The sequence below is a fragment of the Carettochelys insculpta genome, chromosome 2 (genome assembly GCF_033958435.1).
Source record: "Carettochelys insculpta isolate YL-2023 chromosome 2, ASM3395843v1, whole genome shotgun sequence".
In the NCBI taxonomy this organism is placed as follows: Eukaryota; Metazoa; Chordata; order Testudines; family Carettochelyidae; genus Carettochelys; species Carettochelys insculpta.
The window spans coordinates 422,660-445,902 of NC_134138.1; the positions used below are offsets into that span (position 1 = coordinate 422,660).

General features: G+C 46.3%; 1 protein-coding gene across 1 annotated transcript in view; it reads left to right on the top strand.

Moving 5' to 3' along the window:
- Nucleotides 1-23,243, top strand: part of IQANK1 (IQ motif and ankyrin repeat containing 1) — a 216,658-nt gene that overhangs the window by 54,365 nt on the left and 139,050 nt on the right. The window contains exons 3-5 of the mRNA XM_074985540.1: nt 2,050-2,183; nt 18,157-18,321; nt 18,870-19,061. Of these exons, the coding sequence (XP_074841641.1) occupies nt 2,050-2,183; nt 18,157-18,321; nt 18,870-19,061 (491 nt within the window). The remainder of the gene's footprint in view (nt 1-2,049; nt 2,184-18,156; nt 18,322-18,869; nt 19,062-23,243) is intronic.

Here is a 23,243-nt window from a genome sequence, read left to right on the forward strand (position 1 = left end):
ATATCAATGAACCTGTTGTCCTGCCTGCATTCTTCCCAAGACCTCATGTTTCTCCCAGGGAGGCAATGCTGCATTCATGGGATGTACGAAGAGCTTTGGCATTTTACACTGGCAGCAATCAGGGTTTTCAAAAGCCCCCAAGACTGTTTGTTGCTACAATTGGCCTTTCAAAAGGCAACCCCATCTCAACTCAACAAATTTCAAAATTTATGGTGACTTGCATTCACCAATGTCATTCACTTTCCAGCAAACCACTACTGTCTACTCAGATTATAGCAGCATCCACAGCCTTCATCAAAAATGTGACGCTACATGCCATTTGCCAGACAGCCCTGTGATCCTCTGATCACACATTCTTTAAACATTATGCAATCACACCCCAATTGACAGTACGGGGCTGGCTACAGCAGTTCTTTCTGCTTCCATTAAGCAGTAAATCTGAGTCCCACCAACCAACCACACGGAACACTGCTTGGTAGTTACCATATATGGAACATACACGGGGACATCACCTGAGGAAGAAAAGGGAGTTACTCCTCTTGTGCACTAACGACTGTTCTTCAAGGTGTATCTCTCTAGGGGAGCTCCACAACCCTCCCTTCCTCCCCACTACTTAGAACACGTCTGCTGTGCAGTAGACAAGGAACTGAGGGGCGGGCACTGGTCCGCGTTCAACTGTCAAACTGCCAGCAGCATGAGACATTTGCTGCATACATGTGGCATGACTAGCAATTACATAAGAACATAAGAATGGCCATACTGGGTCAGACCAAAGGTCCATCCAGCCCAGTATCCCGTCTGCTGACAGTGGCCAATGCCAGGTGCCCCAGAGAAGGAGAACAGAAGACAATGATCAAGTGATTTATCTCCTGCCATCCATCTCCTGCCCTTGTACTGAAGGCTAGGGCACCATACTTTACCCCTGGCTAATAGCCATTTGTGGACCTAACCTGCAAAAATTTATTGAGCTCTTTTTTAAACCCTAATAGAGTCCTGGCCTTCACAGCCTCCTCCAGCAAGGAGTTCCACAGGTTGACTGTGCGCTGTGTGAAGAAAAATTTCCTTTTATTAGTTTTGAACCTACTACCCATCAATTTCATTTGGTGTCCTCTAGTTCTTGTATTATGGGAAAAGGTAAATAATTTTTCTATATTCACTTTCTCCACACCATTCATGATTTTATATACCTCTATCATATCTCCTCTCAATCGCCTCTTTTCTAGACTGAAAAGTCCCAGTCTCTCTAACCTCTCCCCATATGGGACCCGTTCCAACCCCTAATCATCTTAGTCACCCTTAGAAAAAGCTCTGATTTGTGGCTCCAGGCATGTTTGTCACCTCTGTGGATCACCCATGGCAACGCACACCTCGAAGAACAGTTGGTACTGCAAAAGATCAGTAACTCCCTTTTTTACCTATTAAAACAGTACTGTAACTTATTTGTACTGAGTGCTAGCAAACTGTTGATCATCCAAGATGCACACTGATTAACAATAATCAGAGGGGTAGCCGTGTTAGTCTGGATCTGTAGAGCAACGAAGGGTCCTGTGGCACCTTATAGACTAACAGAAAAGTTTAGAGCATGAGCTTTCGTGAGTTAACTCGACCAGCATCTGAAGAAGTGAGTTAACTCATGAAAGCTCATGCTCTAAACTTTTCTGTTAGTCTATAAGGTGCCACAGGACCCTTCGTTGATTAACAATAAGGCATTTTAAAATGGGGTTGGAAGCAGAAATTTAATCACAAACTGGTGGAAATTAGTATGTTTTTAAATGTCAGCTTGGGTCCTTGATTAAATACTGTATTTCTCTCTACCTCTGGGACATTAAATAACAAAACGTTTATGTCATATTATCTAAAAGAGTGAAAGGAAATATGATTTCATTTCAACAGTCCTCCTATCTGACTAACATTTTATGGACTCAATAGAAGTTAGAGCCAAAAAAGATTTATTTTGTCATTTGAATGCACAAATCAGTGTTCATTTTGTCGTCTCATATCCACATTGGGTTGTGGTTTATCTTCATTCATTCTCTATGCATCACACAGAACTGACCTGCAAAGAAAAGGCTGTGCTAACATTGCAGTGTGCTTTCCGTCGCATCCTGGCATGTAGAGAGAGGGACAAGCGCTTGAGGGAGCAAAGAAAATACACAGAATTAATGGATCGCCTACAGAGAGAGGTAAGTTTTTAATTGGAAATAAAAAGAGGGTAAGTAAAAGATTGGTAATTGCACCATCATAGCAATAAAATGTGAATATTCAGGCCTTAGTTCTGTTTGAGGCAGAGACCAGTTTGCTCTTGACATTAATTTTTATTTCCAAAAATATTTTTGAAGTCAGTTTCGAGATAATATGTGCACCATAACCTTTCAGTAAGAGAAGAGGATTCTAAGATGATGAGAAAAGATACTAGAGAAGGGACTCTAAATAGTTTTCTTTGCTGTCCTTAATATGTTTGTTCTCTTTTTTTTTTTCTTTCTAACTGTGTATCTCTATGTAAAAGTTCCTTTAGTATCTTGAATCCTCCCCTTCTGGCAATTCCACAAGAATTTCTAACCTATCACTTTCTAGTGTAAAAACTACATTTTAAATATGGGAAAATTCTGCAATTTTTACAACAGAAAATGGGTTACGTACAATCTGAAGGATCATAAGTGGTGAAACTGTAAAATAAAAAGTGGTGACCACCTCCCAGACTCTGCCTGTCATATTATCTGTCTATGGCTACGTCTACATGTGCAGCCAACATCGAAATAGCTTATTTCGATGTTGCGACATCGAAATAGTCTATTTCGATGAATAACGTCTACACGTCCTCCAGGGCCGGCAATGTCGATGTTCAACTTCGACGTTGCTCAGCCCAACATCGAAATAGGCGCAGCGAGGGAACGTCTACACGTCAAAGCAGCACACATCGAAATAGGGATGCCAGGCACAGCTGCAGACAGGGTCACAGGGCGGACTCAACAGCCAGCCGCTCCCTTAAAGGGCCCCTCCCAGACACAGTTGCACTAAACAACACAAGATCCACAGAGCTGACAACTGGTTGCAGACCCTGTGCCTGCAGCATAGATCCCCAGCTGCCGCAGAAGCAGCCAGAAGCCCTGGGCTAAGGGCTGCTGCCCACGGTGACCATAGAGCCCCGCAGGGGCTGGAGAGAGAGCATCTCTCAACCCCCCAGCTGATGGCCGCCATGGAGGACCCAGCAATTTCGACGTTGCGGGACGCGGATCATCTACACGGTCCCTACTTCGACGTTGAACGTCGAAGTAGGGCGCTATTCCTATCTCCTCATGAGGTTAGCGACTTCGACGTCTCGCCGCCTAACGTCAAAGTTAACTTCGAAATAGCGCCCGACGCGTGTAGACGCAACGGGCGCTATTTCGAAGTTGGTGCCGCTACTTTGAAGTAGTGTGCACGTGTAGACGCAGCTTACAAGTGAGAAAAAAATGAACTGCCAGTCAGTATATAGTGCAGATCTTCAGTGATATGACTGTGCCTCTTCTTTCTTACATGCTTTAATCATCATTGAACTAATTAATTTTAATAATAAATTGTCATCATTAGGCTTCATTGTTAATACCACATGGAGATGAAGACTAGTTCACATCTCTTATAACTATTATTCTTTGAATGCTTGTTCATGTCAATTCCAAGTAGGTGTATACACACTGCATACAAAGTTGCTAGGTTTTTCCCTAAGTCGTATCCTTAAGGTTAGCTCTGGAGCCTCCTAGGATCACGTCATCTTCTGTGCCTCTTCAGTTCCTTCTTACTGCCTGTGAGTGGTTCTCTAGTGGACTCTTTTCTTTCTCTTGTAAATAGTATTACTGCCTCAATCTTAAGGGCTTAGACAGTGTGGGGCTTGAGTGCTGATGTCCCTTACATTGTGTGAAATATCTAGCAGAATCCCTTGAAAAGATCAGTGTAAGATTTGCAGGTAATTTTGTCCCAGAGAGGAGGAGGGACTGAGACTGAAACTCCACCTGATGAAAGTAGCCATCTGAAGCAAAATCCAGCACATCCACATCAGTGCCGAGTGCAACAGCTCCAGTGAGGGAGCCCTCTGCATCAAGGACAGAATCTGAGGACTGAAGGTCCCCAGCACCTACATGACTGTCCAAGACAGAAGAGCTTCTTAAACAGGGAGGATAGCACTCATGCCAAAAACATCCGAGTGTGAGGGCTCGAATGTAGTGCAATCCGTGCTGAGCCACTGCAGCTCTGTGCCATCTTGTGTGGTACTGTTGGCTCCAGCCCTACTGAGGGGTCCATTGAGTCCACTGCCTCTGGAGTCCACTTCAGTGAGTACCATGGAGAGACATTAGAGCATTCCTCCATATCAGATATTTTCAAAGCAGCCAGGGACCTTATAGTCATTATGGGACCATCATCTCCTGCCAGACATGAGGGCACTGGATGCCAGACCACTGGCACCACAAAGGCATCCAGTGCCATCTAGAGATGAGCCAGCCACGTTGTGGCACTGGTTGTCTTCTACATGGCATTGGTCCCCAATGCCATCCCAGCACTGAGGAGTAAGTCATTTCCATAGGAGGCAGAGTCTTATGACTTGAGAAGTTAGCACCATTTGCAGCATCAGCACTTAAGGCCCCAAACTGGCAGTCTGTCCCTGGTGCATTGGTTGGTTCTGTGGCAAGTGTCTGAGCAATGGCACTTTTGGACCTGATGGGCATTTCATCCATCCCAGGGTTTGTATTCGGTGGTGTTGCTATCAGTTGCCTCAGAAGGAAGAGCTCCTCTGCTGCCTCCTCTGACCCACAAGTGTTCCCATCATAGTGAGACCGACACAGGATGAGGTACCAAGGTTGACACAGGGCCTGAGGAACTAGCACCTGGCAATCTTTAGAAGCCATAAAGGCAGGAACAGGAACAGGAACATGGACAGTTCAACTTCTGATGAAGTGATAGAGGAGACCTCTGCAGCACCCACCCACAGAGATAACCTGGTTCACAAGGTGCTCCTGAAGAGAGTGGCCCAAAATGTGGGAATCCAGTAGGGGAGATGTCAGATCCTTCTGACCCCATGGTGGATATCTTGATTCCAGCAGGCCTGGTTGCCCTAACGTTAGTAAAGATAATCACAGAAGCAACCAAAACATCGTGGCACACTAATATACTTGCCCTCCACAACAAGAGAACAGAGACAAAATGTTTCTTCTTCAAGTGCTGTCCCCATGGGTGTGCAACAGTATGTGTTGGGCTCACCCAGCACTGCAGCACAGAGACTTTTTCCAAGCAGTGTTGAGTGGGGCTGCATGTGTGCTAATGCAGCGCACACCATTCGCACTGGTAGGTATGCCACATGCAGCCTCACTCTCTCCTCAGTTCCTGCACCTGGGGCGGAAGAATCCCAAGCATTGTTTCAGGCTGGGGACTGACTGGCTAAGCAGCAGTACAATGGAAAGGGACCTAGGGGTTATGGTGGATGAAAGGCTGGGTATGAGTAAACAGAGTGCCCTTGTAGCCAAGAAGTCTAACAGCATACTAGAGTGCATTAGGAGGAGCATTTCGAGCAGATCTAGAGAAGTGGTTGTTCCCCTCTATTCAGCACTTGTGAGGCCACATCTGGAAGATTGTGTCCAATTTTGGGCCCCCCAGTATAAAAATGATGTGGATGTACTGGAGCAGGTTCAGCGGAGGGCAACAAAAATGATTAAGGGTCTGGAGCACAAGACCTATGAGGATAGGCTGAGGGATTTGGGCTTGTTTAGTTTACAAAAGAGAAGACTTAGGGCTGATTTAATAGCAGCTTTCAACTTCCTGAAGGGAAGCTCTAAAGAGGAGGGTGAGAAACTGTTCTCACTGGTGTCAGATGGCAGAACAAGGAGTAATGGTCTGAAGTTGAAGAGGGAGAAGTGTAGGTTAGATATTAGGAAAAACTACTTCACCAAAGGTGCATCTACACTAGCACTCTATTTCAAAATTAATTTTGAAAGTGGGCCCAATTTCAAAAGAGGCTGCAGAGCATCTACACGTACAACAGCCTCTTTCAAAATTGTTTTTGGTGAAAAGAGGCTCGAGTTCAAAACCACTCTTCCCATCCGGGGTCAGGAAGAGCGGCCCCTTTTAAAATCAAATTTCAAAATAGTGCATGTGTAGATGCTCTGGGCCCGCAATTTCGAAATTGCGGGTCCACCATGGCGGCAGATCCAGAGAGCGCGGGTGATGCACTAGCAAGCCCTGTTGGGGCTCTATGGTCCCTGGGCCAGCCCTTAAAGCCGCACGGCTCCGGAAACCCTGTGCAGGAAGCTGAGAGCATGCACAAGGCTAGAGAAGCACGAGCTCAGCCCTATACATGCTCTAGCAGCTGGACAGATGTGTCACCCAGCCCATCAGCAGGATGGGGATCCCCCTGCACGCCGGGGTGGGCCCGGGAGGCCCCCTCTTCCCCGCCCAAGGGGTTGCTGGAGGATAACCAGGTCCAGAAAAGGAGGGGCCACTCCTGGACAGAGGCCAAGGTAAAAGACCTCCTTGGCCTCTGGGCAGAGGAGGAGATGCTGCTCCACAGCACAGGGAGGCCCTGCAACACTGCTGCCTTTGAAGGGTCCTGTGGCACCTTATAGACTAACAGAAAAGTTTAGAGCATGAGCTTTCATGAGCACAGACTCACTTCTTCAGAGTTAACTCACGAAAGCTCATGCTCTAAACTTTTCTGTTAGTCTATAAGGTGCCACAGGACCCTTCATTGCTGCTACAGATCCAGACTAACACAGCTACCCCTCTGATAGCTGCCTTTGAGTGGATGTCCCTGGGGCTGCGGAAGCGGGGACACCCCCAGCACATGGCCACTCAGGTCCGCTCCAAAGTAAAGGAGCTGAGGTAGCCTATAGCCGGGCCAAGGATGTCCCCAGCTGATCGAGGGCTGTGACCAGCCCGAGGTGCCCACACTACCGGGCACTGCAACAGCTCCTCGGCCCAAAGAATGTCCCAGAGCCATCGGTGGTGGTGAACATGTGCGGGCTGAACACTGACTGGGAGACGGACCCACTGGAGCAGCTGGGACCCTCCAGCCAGACCACACCTGCGGGGCCAGGGAGCAACTCGGAGGAGCGGGACCCACTAGTCATCGCAGTCAGCTCCAGTACCTCCAGCCAGGCCCTCTCGAGGCCAGTGTCCCCAGACCTGTTCTCTGGAGCCCTAGGTAAGTGACAGGTGGATCTGACAGCCTGGGTGGGGGGGCCTATCCCACGGTCCCCTGCCCTGTCCCAGACACAGGCACGGCGCCATCCAGCACCCACACCAGTGGACAGCACCCCAGCCCTCTCAACCGGGGAGGGATGCGGGGGCCAGGCCACAGCCAGCAATTGCTCCACAGATGAGATCCCGGTGGACACATGGGAGCCCCAAGGGGGGGTCGGCAGGGGAGGCACCACCTGAGGGGATGGCAGGAGTGGCATGGGTGGAGTCCCTGGGCCCAGGTGACATCACTGACAGGTGGCCTCTCTCTCCCCTTGTGTCTCCACAGCATTGTCCTCTGAGGGCCAGACCACACCCGCGCCACCATCGGATGGAGCCGGAGAGCCCTCCTCCCCATCCCCTCTACCGCAGTGAGTCTTGGACCTTGTACGCCCGCCAGGAAAATAGGCTGAATGTCTTCCACTTGCACTGTCTCAGGCACATTCTAGGGATATCATGGAAGGACAGAGTGCCCAACAACACCATCCTCGAGCAAGCTGGAATTCCAACCATGTATACCCACCTCAGGCAGTGGCAGCTCCGCTGGCTTGTCCACGTCCACAGGATGAATGATGGAAGGATCCCAAAAGACATCCTGTACGGCGAGCTAGCCTCTGGCAAAAGACCTCCCGGATGCCCCCAGTTGCGCTACAAAGACATCTGTAATAGGGACCTCAAGGAGGCAGACATTGACCCAGATAGTTGTGAAGAGCTGGCAGATGACCGCAGCAGCTGGAAGCAGGAGTTACACAAGGGTCTTCAGAAGGGCGAGATGAAGATCAGACAGCTGGCCCCAGGGGAACAAAGCCAAACCTCACCACAGCAACAGCTCTCACCCATAGCACTGTGGGATGCCAGGGCTAAAACAGAGTTCCCTCAGGGAACCATACCCTGCCCTAGATTGTTAACCCAGTAACCATGGGGGCATTTTGTCACATCCATGGTCCACCCTACCACCACAAGGGTGCTGTGAGTGGCTACCACCATTATCACCAGGTACCGAGACAATATAATTCACTGTGCTCCTATTACTCTGCTGATTATAGAGACTGCTCACCCAGAAGGGATGGTCAATTTCCAGAAGCCCTTATATCTTCATGCTCTTCTAGGGTTAACAGATATTTTCACTGTAGAAGAAACACCTTCTCATCACAACATTTGTCTCTGAGTGCAACCTATGCAGTGGATTATCACCAAGATCATCACCATTGCCATACACACAAGCCTTACTACTGCAGACCTCAATCACATTGATCACTCTGCCACTACAGCAGGCCCATTAGGAGTCACTCTAGAGCACCTCTGCTGTGTCACAGCACCAGCCATCCCCTATATTGTTGGTTCCTTCACACAATGGGAAAGAAATAGGCTTGCATGATAACCACCTGCCCGATGATATTGGGTCATGGTTTCCTGTGGACTCATCAACAGCTGAATCTGCTATCTCCAATGGAGAAGCTCTCTCACTCATTTACCGGTCTTCTCCTGATGACCTGGAACAATTCCAGGACCTGTTGAAGAGAGTGGCAATCAGTCAGGAGATCACTTTAACAAAAAATACCTGAGAAGCAACACAAGTTTCTGAAAAACAAAAAAAAAAAATTACAATCTCCTAGAACTGCCAGAGTAGCTCTACCACTTGATGAATTGAAGGCAGCAGATGAGGTCTGGAAAAATCCTGCCACAGCCACACCCACCAACAAATGGCCCGAGAGAAATAATTTTGTTCCAGCAAAGAGCATGGACTTAATTTTATATTTGAAGTTTTAAGTATTGGTTCTGTACTTATATTTGAAATTTTAGTTTTGGGAGACCTCAATAAGGGGCTTAGTAACCCTATTGTGAAAGGGTTATTAGTCAGGTAAAGCAGTACTTGGCAGACAAAAGGCCTTTTCAGGTGTCAATCAGCATTTGAGGAACTTTGCTGTAAATATGCGATCCAGCAAACAGGCAATAGCTGATTGCCTAAAAAGGACTTGGACAGGTGAGCTGTTCATGTGACAGGCTCCATCTTGGACATGCTTACATACAGCGAGAACAATGAAGTTCCCTCCACATAGGCAAGGGTATGAAGAGGACCCTGAGAGCTCCATTTTTGTCTTTGGAGCCCAGAAGGACAGATGACCCATCCTAACAAAGGATGGATTTCAGACACTTTTAAGATAGCAGCCTACTTCATCTCTGCTGCAAGTCAGCATCAAGAACTTTTTGATGGATATATGTAATTTGATTGCTTTAACAATTTTACTTTCAACCCATTCTTTCTTTGTATTGCTAAAACTTTAGGTTTTAAATTCTAAAGGTTTGGCATGGTGAGCTCTTTTGGGTAAGATGTGAGGTATACATTTACCTGGAAATATGGCTGGTCTTGTGGGATTGGAAGACCAGATTTTGTAAGATTGGTTTTCATAACCTCTCATCTGTGTAAAGGATGATACTGGTTGTGCTAAAAGAGAATCTGTAGTGTGCAAGGGAATTGCTTATGGGACTTGCTGCCCAGCGTGGCAACAGCAGTATTCTGTGTGACTGGTTGATTGTGCCTTATAGTGGAGGACCCCCTAGTCTTGGGCTGTAAGTAGCCCCATTTTAAGCAATTTGCCCTTGTTTGGTTGTTTCAGCGGCGTGTATGGAGTGTCCAGGGAGGGGTAGCACCTCTGGTGTGGGGACTTGTCGTGTCTCTTCAGGGCAAGTTCGTGCACCTTTGGTCACCACCTGGCACCTGGCTGTCACCTGTGGCTCCAAGAAGCTGTAGCATGCAGCGGCCACACCCTGATAAACTGCTTCAACAGGAGGGCTAAACCAGGTGAGGGTAGCCGGCAGGTCTGAAACCTGTGGTGAAATAGGCAATTGTCTATCCCAGCATGCAAAGTCAGCCCCAGCGGACTGGGCAGATGAGATCAACGGCAAGATCCAATGACCAGAAAAGCGGTTCTGCAACACTCTGTGGAAAGCGAAGTGCATGACAAGGCACCAAAGACGGCATGGCCATCCATTGCAGCCTAGGAAGTCCCAGCCGTGACAACTTTTCATACCACTGGAACCAGGCTTCTGAGGTTGAGACAGTGGAACTGCCCTGTGCAACAGCTTTTCCACTATGAACATTCTCCCGCACAGGTTCTTTGAACATTCTCATCACTTCTGTCTACCTGAAAGTCCTGCGGCGATGGCGGAGGGGTGAAGCAACAGGTGGAGGTGACCACTGGGAGTCGTAGTTCCAAACCTGCACATAGGCGGCCTGTGGACTTTGGTCGCTCGACTCTGACCCCAGGACAACAGAGGAGTTTGGCAGCATCCCAGGCGAATGAGCAGGCCTTTTTAGGAACAGCACTGCTCATCCTCAAAATGAGAGAGGGGACTAGAAAAGGTGTCCCAAAAATTGCTTGTCCCAACCAAAATGGCCAGCATGCCACAGCTGGCAGTTTTACCCTCACAGTGGTCAAAAAACAGTGAAAAGAAAGATGATATTTGCAGCATGGAACGTTCGTACCCTCTGGGAAAGGGAGAATGCTATGAGGCCTGAGAGAAGAATGGCCCTCGTAGCAAGAGAACTGGCACATTATAACATTGACATAGCCGCCCTGAGCAAGACCAGGCTGGCAGAGGAAGGATCCATCTGCAAACCAAAAGGCGGTTACACCTTCTTCTGGAAAGGCAGGCCAGAAAATGAAGACAGAATCCATGGAGTGGGACTTGCCGTCAAGACATCACTTCTGCACCAGCTTCCTGACCTACCAACTTGCATCAGTGAGCATCTGGTCAAGCTCCACTTCCCCCTCAACACCTCTTGCCACATTACAGTCATCAGTGCTTATGCCCTCACACTGACAAGCAGTGACAAAGCAAAAGAAAGTTTCTATGAGGACCTTGACCATCTTGTGAAAGCAGCCCCTCCTAGTGACAACCTTCTCCTATTAGGTGACTTCAACGCCAGGGTCGGCCAGGACTGTAGAACATGGAAAGGGGTGCTGGGGCATCATGGTGTTGGTAACATGAATGCCAATGGCCGCCTTCTGCTGAGCTTGTGGTGCTGAAAACGACCTGACAATTACCAACACTCTCTTCAGGCAAGCCGATAAATACAAGACCACATGGATGCACCCGAGATCAAAACAGTGGCACCTGATTGACTATGTCATCAGTCACAGGTGGGACATTCGAGATGTTAAGATCACTGGGTTCATGCAGGGAGCTGAGTGCTGGACTGATCATCAACTCATCAGATCAGTGCTTTTGCTGCACATCACACCACTGCACCACAAGAAGCTCAAGGTTGGCAGACCCTCCTTCAATGTCTGGAAGCTGCAACATACTGGTCATCGTGGGAAATTTGCAGCCTGCCTTGACGAAGTGCTGACGTCCCATGGACCTCTGACTGGAGACCCAACGCAAAAGTAGGACCAGTTCAAAACCCTGGTGATGGAGCCAGCCAAGCCAACACTAGGACTGAAAAAAAGAGTTCACCGAGACTGATTTGATGAAAATGACGAAGCTATCATGAAGATCTTAGAGGAAAAGCAGAAAGCATTTCCGCTATGGCAAAATCATCAGTCCTCAAACTCCAAATATGATTTTTTCAAACACCTTCAGAGCCAGGCGCAAATGGCACTTCGCAAAATGCAAGATGGGTGGTGGGAGAGTAAAACTGATGAAGTCCAATACTATGCTGACACCAAGAACTCCAAGATGTTCTTCAGTGCTATCAAAGCTGTATATGGACCTTCAAAGCCAAGTACTACACCTCTTATGTCTGCAGATGACATGACCCTTCCGAGGGAGAAGAACAGCATCAGCAATAGGTGGAGAGAGTATTTCAGCAACCTTCTCAACAGACCCTCCATTGTTGACCCTGTGGCCCTAGACCAGATCCCTCAGAAACCCACAATAGACAGTCTTGACCTGCCCCCTACAATGGATGAGGTCAAAAAGGCAATCAGTCAGACCAGCTCTGGCAAAGCCCCTGGGATGGACAGTATCCCTGCTGAAATTTTCAAAGTGGCAGAACCAGTGTCACTTGAAGCCTTTCACAACATCTTGATCAACATTTGGGAAGAAGACCACCTGCTCAAAGACTTTAAGGATGCCACAATCATCTCCCTCTTCAAGAACAAGGGCAACAAAGCTGACTGTGGAAAATACTGGGGCAACTCCCTTCTCATATGCCTGTTCCATGATAATTATTGGCTTTGTTCTTTCAAATGGCTAGTCCTCAGATCCAATTGAGATATCCAATGGTGTGAAGCAAGGGTGCATGCTGGTCCCAGTGTTATTCAACCTCTTTTTCACGTGCGTCCTCAGCCACACAGTTAGGGACCTGGCCCATGGAGTCTACATAAAATACAGACTTGATGGGTCACTTTTTGACCTTCGTCGTCTGAATGTTAAACTCAAGATGCTTGAGAGGCTCATCCTTGAAGCCCTTTTTGCTGACAACTGTGCACTTATGGCACACAAGGAATCTGATCTCCAACTCATCGTCAACAAGTTTGCTGATGCCACTCGCCTCTTTGGTTTGACCATCAGCCTATGAAAGACTGAGGTACTGTTTCAACCTGCTCCAGGATCTGCTGCTCTCCCTGGTTCAATCTTTATTGAAGGAACAGAGTTAAAAACAGTAGAGAAGTTCAAGTACCTTGGCAGTGTGATAGCCAATGATGGCTGCCAGAATCTGCCAGGCCAGCCGGGCACTAGGACATCTGAGAGTGTGAGTGTGAATCAGCACAATATCCGACAGTCCACGAAACTGAAGGTGTACAAGGCAGTAGTCCTGACCAGTCTCCTGTAGGGCTATGAAACCTGGACCTTGAACAGAAAACATAAAGCTGCTGGAGCCCTTCCACACACACAGCCTGAGGTCAATACTGCACATTTGATGGCAGGGCAGAGTTGGGAACCTTGAAGTCCTGGACAGAGCAGAAACCAGAAGCGTCGAAGCCATGATTCTGAAAGCCCAGCTTAGCTGGACAGGGCACGTCATACAAATGGAAGAGTCAAGAATCCCTAAGCAGCTCCTCTATGGTGAACTCTCTCAGGGCAAAAGGAATCAAGGTAGGCCTCACATGAGGTATAAAGACTTGTGAAGGCCAGCATTACTTGTGCTGACTTAAAACCGGATCAGCTAGAGCAGCATGCAAAAGACCGAATAGGCTGGCATGCTCTTGTACGACACGCAGATGACAACTTTGAAGACCAACGACACATACGCGTCATTGATGCTTGTGAGAGGAAGAAAGCAACAGCAGCAGCTGCACCAACAGAGCCAAGACAATTCGCTTGCCCCCACTGTGAACACCCATGCTGTTCAAAGCTTGAACTCCTCAGCCACATGTGAGTCCACAACCGATGAGCCTGTGCAAGCTCAAGATATCTTTGTTGGATACGATGGACTACCTACACTGGTTGTTTCAGCAGTACCTAGAAAAACCTCCATATTACACATAGCATTCATTGCCTCATTTGTGATACAGATGTTTCTGTACTTTGATTACTCGCTGATCAAGGCATGCACCAAGGCATGTTATACTTGAAATAATTATGAAAGATTTTTTTTTCATGGGGATAAGGCAAAATGCTACATGTATTGATGATGTAACGTAATTCAGTAATTCAAGAGCCGCAATGCATGTGAACACGAGATGGTCCTTAATAAATAATGTCAAATTATACTTTTTGTAACCCCTATTTTACGAACAGCACTCACAATGATTTGTAATGCAATATGTGTTTGCTGGAGGATGTTCACAAATTTTTATGTATTCTATTTCCTCACACTTTACATGTGTTTGTGTATCTTCTTCCTTTCGCTCCCAAACCTACTTTAATTATGCAATTTTACTTCACATTTAATTTCAGTTTTCTTAAAGTGCATGCTGCCCTTCACATCAGGAATGCCAGGAGCTTGCTTTTCCTTTTCAAAATCAAGCCTTTATTAGCAACCTGATCAAAAGACAGATACAGTAACATATCCCACAAGGCACTGCACATATTAAAGGGGGAGTCATCCAGCGTTTTGAGGTCACATATCATTTGCTATTTAGATATGAGTTGTTCATAGTTGGGCATTTAAACATTCACCGTCTATCAAAAATAATCAGGTTTCTTTTGTTTTTTGTTTTTTGCTTTTTTACTTTGCAATTATAGCATTGGAAGCCACAAAAAAGCCCTTAAAGAGCCTCACGGGGCTCCGGAGCTGCAGGTTACAGACCTCTGAGCTAGGCCTATAGGTAAATGTACATAAGGCAGTGCTCATTCCCACTTAAGCTTTGTCTAGACTTTAAAGTTTTAAGTGTCACTGTGACAGTGCTACCATGGCAGCAGTTTAAACCAAAATTGTGGCCATGGCATGATCTCCAGGATGGGTGAGCAAACTTTTTACATCAAGTCCCACTTTTTGTCTCTGCAGTTAGCAGCCCTTCCCCGCATTCCAGCCCCAGATGGCACTGGACGTGAGCGGTGGTCTCCTGGAAGTGGTGCATTGCACTCCCTCAGTAACAGTGGTGGCGGAGTCCCAGGGGAGGCGGGGGACAGGATAAATCAGCTTTCTGAATGCCACTTTTTCTTTAGAAAAGCTTGGCTTTCATTTTTAGCTCATTCAAGGAAGAGAGACCAACAAAAATGTTTGTAAATCTCCTCTTTTATTGATTGGACCCATGGGATCATTTCTCTGACCCTGGCACTAAACAGAAAGAGGTTGGTAGTAATTGTGCTTATTTCCTAACTTATACTGCTTCTTGCTGTAAGGGATTCTCAACAGCAACAAAACTTTAAACAAAATATGTTCCTCTCTCTTTATGTCAATCAGACTCTTCAAAGCTTCAAAGAATCAGAAGCTTTGAAGCCCTTCCAATCCAGGGTGCCTGAAGGAATTAAGTCTGAACACAATTTATAAAATAGAATTAGCATACATAAAGCAAAGCCCCTGGTGGATCTTGAGCCCAGAACCAGTGCTGGGGATATGTCAACACACTGCTGAAGGAGGGCTTACTTTGCCTGCTGGCCCTGCCTGGAGGGAGCAGGGAGTGGGTAGCTGGCAGGTGCTTATCCAGCCCGGCCTTGGAGATGCACTGTCTAATCTACATAGAGTGTGAAGCCCTCCTGCTCTTCTAACCACACTGTTCCCCACCCTCTCCTGCTGGCAGCTGCAAGCAGAGCCTTTTGTAAAGCATGGAGCAGGATATGTGCAGTGGGAAGCTTGGTCTGAACTCCCCTGAACACTCAGCTGCCACTCACTTCCCTGCCTGCAGCCAGGCCAAACCCTCCTCGCAGGAAAGATAGTGGGTATGAGCTGCTGCTTCTGCCAAAAAAAAAAAGGGGGTGGGGCAGGAGACAGCTCTTGGCAGAACTCAGCATAATAGGAGCAGAGTGGCTGTGGGGAAGGTAACAGAGGCTGCAAGGGAGGGGGCAGAAGCAGCCCAAATGAGCTGCATTACCCTTACAAAATTCTGTACACCCCATACTGCACATCCCTCCTCTAGGAGATAGTTCTGTCAGTGCACTGTATAAATCACCTCCACAAGGGGAATAGCTAACAGTGCTTGGTTCACATTGCTGCTTTATAGCACTGTAATTTGCTGTGCTTAGCGGGGGCAGGGGATGCCGTTTTTTCACTCCCCTGATCCAGAAAGTTACAGATTTGAGGCAAGCCAGAACATTTCTCCCAGAGTTTTCTTTCCAGGTTATGTGCTCCATCATAGAGGACCTGAGGTAGTACTGCTACTGATGACCCTGCTACCATGTCACGGAACTACCTGAAACTTATGGGACACATTGCCACATGCAAGGCTCCATCTGAGACCTCATCTCAGTCTTGGCTAGCATCAGCAAATCATCCAAGAGGAGACCACTTGGACAAGGTGGTCACTCTCCTCACTTCAGTAGTTGAGGCCTTCCAGTGGTGGCTCAATCCACAAAGAGTCTGTGTAGGGGTTCCAAATTCCAGGCTTCACTCTGCTGCCTCTAGTTACAGACATGTTAATAGTGGGGTGGGAACCAGGCTCAGGACTCAAGGCCTCTGGTTCCAAAACATGTTCTTGCTCCACATCAGTGTCAGAAAGTGAGGCATGGTACATCTGGCCTGCCTCACCTTTCAAGCCCAACTGGAGGGAAAACGTTTATCGGTTATGATACAGTGGTGATATTTTATATAAACAGACAAGATGGAGCATGCTTCTCTCCCCTGTGTCAGGATGTCCTCTATCTATGGGAGTTCTGTCAGCCCATGTGGTACATCTTTAGGCTTCTTGCCTTCCACAGTTGTTCTTCATGATGTGTTGCTCATGTTCATTTTAAGACCCACCCACCTACCCCTCTGTTGGGGTCACCGACAAGAAGAAAATGAAGAGGTAGGGGGTTGGCAGAACCCTCTATGTGGCACCATGAAGGTGCAACTCGTGGGAGCTTCAAAGCCAATGCTACAGATATGAGTGGGGAAAAACCTTCTAGTGACTGTACATGCAGTGCAAACACACCCACTTGAAATCGACATCACAGACACTTCTTGAAGAAGAACAACTATATAGGTCTTTGCCCATGGAAGCTTATGCTCATACCTTTCTGTTAGTCTATAAGGTGCCACAAGACCCCTCGTTGCTTTTGCAGATCCAGACTAACACGGCTACCCCTCTGATACTTAACAATTATGTAGAGGTAGATAACCTTTTTTTCTTTAGTCTGCTGAAGACTCTGACAGATTTCATGGAGTTCATTTCTGTGGGGGCACATTTTGTAGATTGTGTTCACAACCAAAGCTAGATACTTCATTTTTAAAATGAAAGTCAAGACCCCACAGCACAAAATAGCAGCCTTCCTAGAAAAGCTTCAGCTCTCTCAACTAGCAAAGTCTAGCCCCTGAAGGCTTTAAAATGCTGAAGAAATAATAACCCCACTCAGAAAGGTGGGAATTAGAGCATTTCTTCTGGAATTGGGGGTGTGTGAAGAGGTAGTATCTCATAGATTAAATGGACAGAAGGGGTCATTATAATCATATGATTCTAAGATGATCTCCTGAACAACATAGATGATAGAATTGCACTCTATAATTTGTACACTGAGCCAGTAACTTGTATACTACTTCACACAATGCACAGTCAATCCATGGAACTTGTTGCCAGGAGACATTGTAACACCAAAACTACAACAGGATTTAAAATAATGGATACGTACATGAAGGAGAAATCCATCACTGGCCTTTAGTCAAAATAGTCAGGGATGCAACCCCATGCTCTGGATATCTGTAGACTCTGATTGCTGGAAGATGAGAGTGGACAGCGGGGAATGGATCACTCAATGATTATCTGTTCTATTCATTTCCTTGGACGCACTTTGCACCATACATTATCAGAGGATATGATAGTGGCTCGATGGACCATTGGTCTGACTCAACAAGGCCAACCTTAAGTTCTTATGTAACTTGTGATTGAACTGGAGCATCTATCAGAAAGATGCTCAGTCTAAATATAAAGCTTTCAAGTGACAGAGAATCCACCACATCTATTGGTTCCAATATTTAATTAGCCTATTAAAAATTTGTTCTTTATTTTTCTTTTAAATTTGTCCTGTTTCAACCCTTATATGTTGGATTTTATGTCTTTATCTGGTTTAATTAAGCTCTCTCTAACAGAATTTTTCTCTGTTTATTATGCTCTCTTGAGAAAACTGTAAGTGTATCCATGGTAATTTGTGCATCCTTGTCTTGTTGTATCATTCAGTTGAGTCTTACTGTTGATTTTGTCTGTAAATTCGTAGAGTCAGGCACTGTCTATTTGTTATGTTTATGTATATAGCATAGTAGAGTATGGCATTGATTGGGGCCTCTAGGTGTTGCTGCATTATAAATAATAACAATGGAGAAACCATCATCAGCCCACCTTGCTTTCTATGTAAGAAGCTGGAATCTATATCTTCTGGGACACTCAGAGTCTCTTTGTGTTTTAAGCTGTTCTGACTGTTTCATTGTAGGCCTTCATTGCAATGGTGAAGAGGGAGCAGGAAGAAGCTGAAAGGGAGCGAAAAAAAGAGGAAGAAGAAAAGAGGAAGCAGCGAGAAATACAACAAAGGAAGAAACGGATGTTGGAGGCAGCATTTGATGGAAATGTGGAAGAGATGAAGGCTGTGCTAAAGGAAGTTAGTACATGATGGATGAAGTGGTTCTGTAGGAACTGGAATATGCCTCAGAAAGGCGTATATCCTTTCCTATGAGTTCTGTCCATTTCTAAATTAATTGATTTTGATCACATTCCATTGTAGAAATTGTTCCTTCTGAAATATGCTTTATGAAAGAGGCTCCAAATCTCCTGGTTCCTCCTCTCAGAGGCTTGTTCATTAGGTAACAAAGACAAAATATAAATGAAGTCAGGAGCTAATAAGGTGTGTATTATGCATCTGGGTTGTATCATGCTGTGTTTCCTGCCTCTAAGCTTTTTCTGTATATTGCCTTCTTTAATTGTGAGTTGTTCAGTGCAGGGAAAATATTTTGTGTGTGTCTGGAAAACCCTGAAGCTTCACAGACAATGTAAATAAGCTTCACAGACAATGTAAATAAAATGTATCAAAAAAAAATCTTTCTTCACTAATTTTTCAGGTGACACACAATTGCAAAAGGCATCCAGAGCAGAAGACATTATTTTCCCATTCTCCATATTAATCTTCTCCATCTGCCTATCTTTATCCAGGTATCAGATTTGGACACCAGGAATGGTGTGGGTAGTGATGAAAAAGGGAAGGCTATTCGTCTCTGTAATCACATCAGCATGGTGGAGTGCACTGATGCTAATGGGAATACCGCTCTCTCGGAGGCAGCAGGAGGTGGTCATCCAAATGCTATCAAGCTGCTGATAGAAAATGGAGCCAATCCCAACTGCAAGGTATGAAATGGTGGTAGTGGAAGGGAATAATTGGAATGGGAACAGCCTGGGATTCAGCAGAACAACATTTATAGCAACCTATACAAGCACTATTATAAAAGATAGCTTGGCCATATTTGGAGCTCAGCTAATGTGGTACATGTCAAATCATACTTCAGTACTCCACTCATGCTGCCTTACTTTCTGCAACGGGAATAAAAGGCAAAGTACAATCCTTATCAGGTAATTAACCCTTAAGTTGGTAATTGTGGGTCCAGAATTTATATCCATGTGGCTACGTCTACACGTGCAGCCAACATCGAAATAGCTTATTTCGATGTTGCGACATCGAAATAGTCTATTTCGATGAATAACGTCTACACGTCCTCCAGGGCCAGCAATGTCGATGTTCAACTTCGACGTTGCTCAGCCCAACATCGAAATAGGCGCAGCGAGGGAACGTCTACACGTCAAAGTAGCACACATCGAAATAGGGATGCCAGGCACAGCTGCAGACAGGGTCACAGGGCGGACTCAACAGCCAGCCGCTCCCTTAAAGGGCCCCTCCCAGACACAGTTGCACTAAACAACACAAGATCCACAGAGCTGACAACTGGTTGCAGACCCTGTGCCTGCAGCATAGATCCCCAGCTGCCGCAGAAGCAGCCAGAAGCCCTGGGCTAAGGGCTGCTGCCCACGGTGACCATAGAGCCCCGCAGGGGCTGGAGAGAGAGCATCTCTCAACCCCCCAGCTGATGGCCGCCGTGGAGGACCCAGCAATTTCGACGTTGCGGGACGCGGATCGTCTACACGGTCCCTACTTCGACGTTGAACGTCGAAGTAGGGCGCTATTCCTATCCCCTCATGAGGTTAGCGACTTCGACGTCTCGCCGCCTAACGTCGAAGTTAACTTCGAAATAGCGCCCGACGCGTGTAGACGCGACGGGCGCTATTTCGAAGTTGGTGCCACTACTTCGAAGTAGCGTGCACGTGTAGACGCAGCTTGTGGGTGAGATCTCCAAGGTAGTAAATAGTTAGGAAGGGCAATGTTAAGTTCTCTGCTAGCAGAATGAAATTCTTCATGTGATTGCCCATGGATTGTAGTCTTTGTACACATGTGTACCATATATATGAAGCTGGATTCTTTTAGCCAGAAGAGTTCTATGGAGCCATGCCTGTATTCTAGATGTCCTTGCCTCCACACAACCCAAGGCCATCAAGTGTGGAGGGTGCCCATCAGTACCTTACTCACACTAATGGCAGTGAGACAGAATCCCTGCTTCTCTGCTAGCATTGGTGTTAAAGTGCTTAGGACTTTGCCATACTGTGAGATAATGCATGGCAAACCAGTGCACTGTGTCGTCAGAGTTGCCACCAGCGTGGTGCTCTGCTCTCTCCAATGTATCACTCGGCTGCGTGCGTGTGTTCCCTCTGTGTGCTGCCCCAGCTCTGCAGATAGCTGACACAGCAGACTCGAAGAGAACCCCCAATGACCACAGAGTCTAGTAAGGTGCGAAGGCACATCGGCCAGGTTTATTGCCGTATTGGATACAGTAGTAGTTCCCTGTAGATTTCTTAGTCTAAGTCAGGGCATACTACAAATATGCACCCACGGTCAATGGACTCGGCTCAGTCAGTGGCGGGACTTTCCACTGCCCCCTCGGCCGGACCCAGACCACATCCCAAGATTACATTCTTATACACAGGTACAAACAACTTACACATCACTCCTGACGTATTGAGGTACACCCTTCTACGTAATCAGGTGCCGCCTCTCACCTTGTACATGGTTTCAACAAAACAACTCTATCCATCATATTACCCTTCTGCCCCTGTCATTGGGATGGGTCGGCCTGTTCTTCCTTATCTGTGGAATGTTCCAGGGTCGGGTGTTCTGGTATCGTGTTCCTATTTCAATATGCTAGGTAGATATGTTTATGCAACATCAACCCTCTTCTTGCCAACTTCTGTGAGCAATGCATTCCTTTAGCTCACAGCTGCACTTTGCTTTCTGTTAGCAAAGTTTTGACCATTACTTTGGTTCAGGCCTATGGCCTCATACTAGGCCTGTACTTACTACATTTCCCCACTTTTTGTCCTTTTATGGGGAGGATGTTTACCCATCGTCCCAGAAAAGCATAATTTATGGACTAAAGATAACCCAGTGGGCTAAACACTGTTGTGTGGTTATCTTATGTCACCATCCATACATTCATGCCCCATCTGTCTTTTAGTCTGCACATTCCCTCGTACGACTATTAGGCAGATTTTATTATCCAATTATTTTTTAGTCCCTTATGGTGGGCCTGGGAATGTTAGGCCCGGGACCTTGAGTTCGTGGGGGGTGGTCAGGCACCTATTGTCCTACTGTGGGCTTCATGGCGATATAGAGACTATCCCAAAGATACAAATGTGTATTATGGAATAAATGTGCATATGGAATATATAGTATATAGGTCTTATAATTTGGTGATATACCAATGTAGGTTACGGATATATAATGGATATATATATATGGATATATATGGAATATATAAGTCTTATAACTTTGTGATCTACCAGTGTAGGTTATTGTGCTTTAACTTCTCACTCCATCAAATGATTGTTTGGGTATACCACAGCAGTGTTGATTGCCATTTCCATTCCTTTGTTTACTCGACCTTGTAACTTAGCTTTCTTGGTCTGACGGATCATGTAGCTGCACATTCCTATCAACACAACAATTAGTGCCTGGATCCCCATTAGGAATACGCTTAGAGTGCAGACCACTGGATGTAAAGTCACATCCTCTGGAATCGCCCACCAGGGTGTTTCCACCTCTTGGTGCACCGCATCAATTTCATTTATCTGCTGTTGAATCAATTGGGCTATTGGTATTAGGGATTCCTTAGTTCTTGCAACCAAGTCATGTATCTCTCGCTGTAAGAACTTCACAGGGGGAAACAGGTCAATTAACAAGTTTTGTAAGCGTTCACGTGGGATGATCATTTCACTGACAGCATTACCCTTTCTTGTTGGCCAAAAGGCATGGGCTCCTATTTGAATGGTGCTGGTCACAGGCACACAGAATCCTGCCTCACTTGTGGGGCAGGTATTGCCATTTATGGAGAAATTATGAAACCCTATGGCACAAGCCGTGTCTTGAATTCGCACCACCTCTGCAACTAATTCCTTTTGTACTAATCGTGCCCAGCCTTTTGTAGTGGCATTAATGTCAATTTTGGCATAGCACTCACACAACCACCATCCATTATGTTTCGTGCAACACGCTTGATTAACTTCTGAGCCAGTTTCAGTTACCAAGCACACAGTGGGGTAATGTTGCACATATGTCTTGTTTACCAACGTCCCTACACTATTTGCATAGTAAACCTTAACTGGCTCTTGTACCCATCTAGGCACTGCCATCATGAGGTTTATACTCTTGTCCTCCTCATGATTCTGTCTTGGGATTTTATCAAATTTAGCAAATTGCAGAAAGATAGGCCTCATGTGATTTATGCCCTGTTGTTGTATTTGGTTCATGATGGATGCCTGGTCTAAGATACGTGGCCAATTCTGAAGCTGTAACTGTAGCAAACTTTGCTGTACAATCTCTATTACCCTATTGCCATAGGCTATACAGGCAACTGCCAGTGGATTGTTTTGTATGCTGTTGATAAGAGAGAGAATAGTAGCATTTAGGTGTTTAAACCCTTGTGCAATTAAATGCATATTGTCAATAGTGATTGCATGCTGATCCGGTAATAGACTACTAATTCCTCCTCCAGTTTTAACTGCTTTGCCTATTCCATTCACCACAATGTTGATTTTTAAACTGAGATTTTCAATATCTGCCGAGTTCCATAGGGACATGTCAAGGCTAGACCCTCCCAGGGCTGTTCCCAATATATCCCGTCTGTCTCTATGTTGTTGTGGGATATTTTGAGAGCCCTTCCAAAGTTGTAACTGCATTTGCATCTCAGAGTTAAACCAATCCTTATAATGGCTGGGACATTGCCTTGGCATGTCCATACCTGTAAAATCCAGTCTAAGTGGCATATAAAGCCATCCTACATTCTCCACCGTATATTCCATCGTGGGGTGTAGGAAGATTCCTGATGTGGGCCATGGTTGTATAAATGGGCATCCTTCCTTTGGGGTAGTATCAATGTGTGGAGGGAGGGAAGGGGATGGTGTTGGGGCTGCTGTAGGACATGCATC